The sequence below is a fragment of the Apium graveolens genome, chromosome 7 (assembly GCF_009905375.1).
Source record: "Apium graveolens cultivar Ventura chromosome 7, ASM990537v1, whole genome shotgun sequence".
NCBI lineage: Eukaryota > Viridiplantae > Streptophyta > Magnoliopsida > Apiales > Apiaceae > Apium > Apium graveolens.
Genome location: NC_133653.1, coordinates 29,736,988 through 29,740,215, shown reverse-complemented (window position 1 = coordinate 29,740,215; position 3,228 = coordinate 29,736,988). Strand labels below are relative to the sequence as shown.

Here is a 3,228-nt window from a genome sequence, read left to right as displayed (position 1 = left end):
TCGGTTCGTTTACAGCCCTAAGTTCAATGGATTTAAAGAAAAAGAATGTCCAATAACATTGCATGCATTTTACGAGTTTTTAATTTGGTACATATTTTGTAGCTAATTTATTTTAAAAATAAACATAAGAACATGAATCAAATGAAATATTTAGTAACACTAAAAAATTTGAAAAATTAGGATACTTATAGTTTTAATAGAGATTTATTATAAAAATATTAAAACAAAAATAAAAAATTATAAATTATAAAGATTGTGCCGAAAAGTGATATCAAAACCTAGACACATATATTTGATAAAATAGATAACTTTTGATATTATTATTTAAAAATATATATAATTTAAAATTATCTTCATAGTATTTAAATTAAATTAATTTGGATAAAAGACTTATTTGTGATTTCAATTCATATTTAATAGAGAATATTTATATTTTAAATATTTTTTAAGTAAAAAAATATTACCTAATATTATCATACAAATTTATATATTTTTTGAAATGATTCGAAATTAAAATCGGGGTGTAATCTTTTACAATATTATAAATACGGGGTGCACATTGTAATAATATAAACATAAAAAAAAATTATTCCGATTTTACCCTTGAAAATTGTTAAAAGAGGTGTGATATGAAACGAAATTAAAAGTTGAGGGATGCATTCTGCCAAAATTAAAAGTTTAAAATCAAACTGAAAAAGTAAATATCTATAAGGGGTGCAAAGTGCAATTTACTCAATATAGTTCTATAATTTTTAAAAAAAATATCTGTATAATAGTTTAAACATTATATTTTTATTTAAAAGAAAAAAATATTTAAAATTATTTAGAAAACCATGTTTTACGGGAGTATTAAAACGCATGCCGATTTTACGTCCGCCAGTGTAAACAACTCAGTTGGACGAAATGAGTACATTTTAAAGTAATCATTTGTCTAATTAATATGACTGAATAAAATATAAACTTTTATTTATGGAGAAAATAAGGGGGACCGGAAAATATCAAAATATTTTAATGTTCATTCTCTACCCATAAATAATTTAGAAAAATAGAGTTTTCGAGCTGTTAGGAGTATTTTTACATGTATTATATGATCCCCTGGAGAGTCATGAATAGCACATAATTTCTTTGGAAATCATTGTTAAATCACCAATCAATCGTGTGGAAAGACGTATGATCTAAGCTCAAAATATGTAGCAAACAGTAAATAGTAATTAAAACTCAATAATCAACATAACAGAACTGAAAAGCTTATCGGTGTAGCCGGGGACATTACAATTATTAATTGAAAATAAAATTAAAAACATGAGGATCGAACACTTCTTCTGCCATACTGATCATCTTCTACTACTACTACCGTTACTACTAGTACTACAGACAACATCATCTTATTTCCCGGCTACACTAAAAACATTCCGAAAAATCCCGAAAACACATACGTATCAATACAGATACATATACATTAACGTGAGTTTCTCGTCAAAAGATCAACGCTTCATCCTGCTTCCTCATCTTCAGACATACTGAAGACGACGGTATCACTGTGATCAGAAAATACTGGAGATCTCACACCTGCAATTACAGAACTAGCAGCAGTCTTCTCGGTTTGAATCACGAGATTTTTGATGTCACTTGCTAAGTCAGTGGAGTCCATAATAGTAAGTGGTGGTGGTGTTACAGATTGTTGTTGTTGTGGTTCTGGTGTTGGTGCTGGTACGGTTCGGGTGTAAGGAGATAGCCACTTGGACTTCACGTAATCCGCCCTACGCCAAGGCGGAAATGCCATTCTTTTATCTTTCAGGCTCTCCTTGGCTGCGTCAGAAACTAAATCTATAATCTTCACAAGGCGATCAGCTTTGCCTACAAAAATCTCAGGCAACATTTGCAGGACCGCGTTATACTTTTTAGTGCACCCTAACCTTGCAATTTCGAATTCTGCTCGAAAATCAATGTCAACAATTAACCTCTCAGCGTCTTTAATTACTTGCACATAATCATACACACCTGCACATTGTAAAAACAGTAAATCAACTAATAAAATAATTAATTAATTATGCAGCTTTGAAATAAATTAAATCCAGTACCAGCAGGATAAGTTGGAGCTTTTTCCCAACGCGATTCGCAGATGGAAGCATTGTATCCAAGAGCTATAAGACCTTCAGTTACTGATATTTTGGCTTGTTTGCATTTGAGGAGTTTGTTTTCCTCTAAAATCTTAGCGGTGTCTGCCAAAAGATTTCTTTCGGAAACACTCGAGCACATCACTAAGTCCTGTTAAATTAAAAATTAAGTCAGTTCACAAATTCACATAAGGAAACAAGTATTTTAAAATTTTATCTCAATCTACCTTTAGATTTTCACAATTTTTGGGCAGATCAGAATCGAGTTCATCATCGGAATTGGTATCAATATTGCAATTGCACTGGATCCTGGAACACTTCTTCTGCTGCTTATCATATCCTTCCTCAATGTAGCTTCTAATCATATTACCAAAACAAACCGAACTCGGATCCAACTCATCAGAATCATCCATAACAGCAGCTCTATCAGGTCCAGTTCTCCTCAAGACATTGGCAAAAGGCCTCTCTAAAAGCTTCTTGAGCCGCGATTTCAGAACCGGCGCCCTCAAAAAAGCCGGTCCAAATGATGAGCAGAAATCAACTGGCTTTATCTTCCACGGAAAAGGCATCTCTATCAACACAGTCAAACAACAACAAAAACTATAATTATAGATAGATTTAGATCAAAAAGACACGAAAATCATTAGATCAAGTGAAAGCGAAAACCGATAAATTTGCTATAATGATTGTCATTTTAAAAATCATGTTTGTATTTTGTAAAGCATAGTAAAACTTGTAAACTTATCTGGCTTCTGATGACAACTGAAGAGTGAAGAGGGGTTTGAGCGAGTTATATAGGGTGCCTGGCCTGCTCACATAAACTGAAGCAGTGGCGTCTTACGTGGCATTGTGGATTTAAAGGACACGTGGCAGTAAATGAAGCTGCTTTCTCGTGACAATTCTCTGCTTTGCCCCCGGAGGGACCGGGGACGAAACTGCCCTCGTCATTTATATATACAGTAACTCTTTTGTTTACATGTTTAGGGTTTGTGTTTTGTACGCTAATTTTACTGTTTTCATAAAATTTATTTTAACTTAAGAATTTCCTATATTTTCATTCATTCAAGCATTACAGTGCAAAATTCTTTTGACATTTTAAAAATAATTTACA

The 3,228-nt window shown here is 32.2% G+C and overlaps 1 protein-coding gene across 1 annotated transcript; it reads right to left on the bottom strand.

Annotated features, from left to right (window-relative positions):
- Positions 1–1,232: 1,232 nt before the first annotated feature.
- LOC141670911 (uncharacterized) lies at positions 1,233–2,881 on the bottom strand. The gene is made up of 3 exons (XM_074476967.1): positions 2,345–2,881; positions 2,082–2,268; positions 1,233–2,001 (listed from the first exon to the last, which is right to left on the bottom strand). Exons 1-3 carry the CDS (start codon positions 2,684–2,686, stop codon positions 1,493–1,495), a joined length of 1,038 nt encoding a protein of 345 aa, XP_074333068.1. The 5' UTR covers positions 2,687–2,881; the 3' UTR covers positions 1,233–1,492.
- Between the last annotated feature and the right edge of the window lie 347 nt (positions 2,882–3,228).

Bases quoted from the DNA above. Each gene is read 5' to 3' on its own strand.
- LOC141670911 (XM_074476967.1), bottom strand. From the start codon at position 2,686: ATGCCTTTTCCGTGGAAGATAAAGCCAGTTGATTTCTGCTCATCATTT. The intron at 2,269-2,344 runs GTAGATTGAGAT...TTAATTTAACAG, and splicing joins AAAATTGTGAAAATCTAAAG to GACTTAGTGATGTGCTCGAG. The intron at 2,002-2,081 runs GTACTGGATTTA...TACAATGTGCAG, and splicing joins AGCTCCAACTTATCCTGCTG to GTGTGTATGATTATGTGCAA.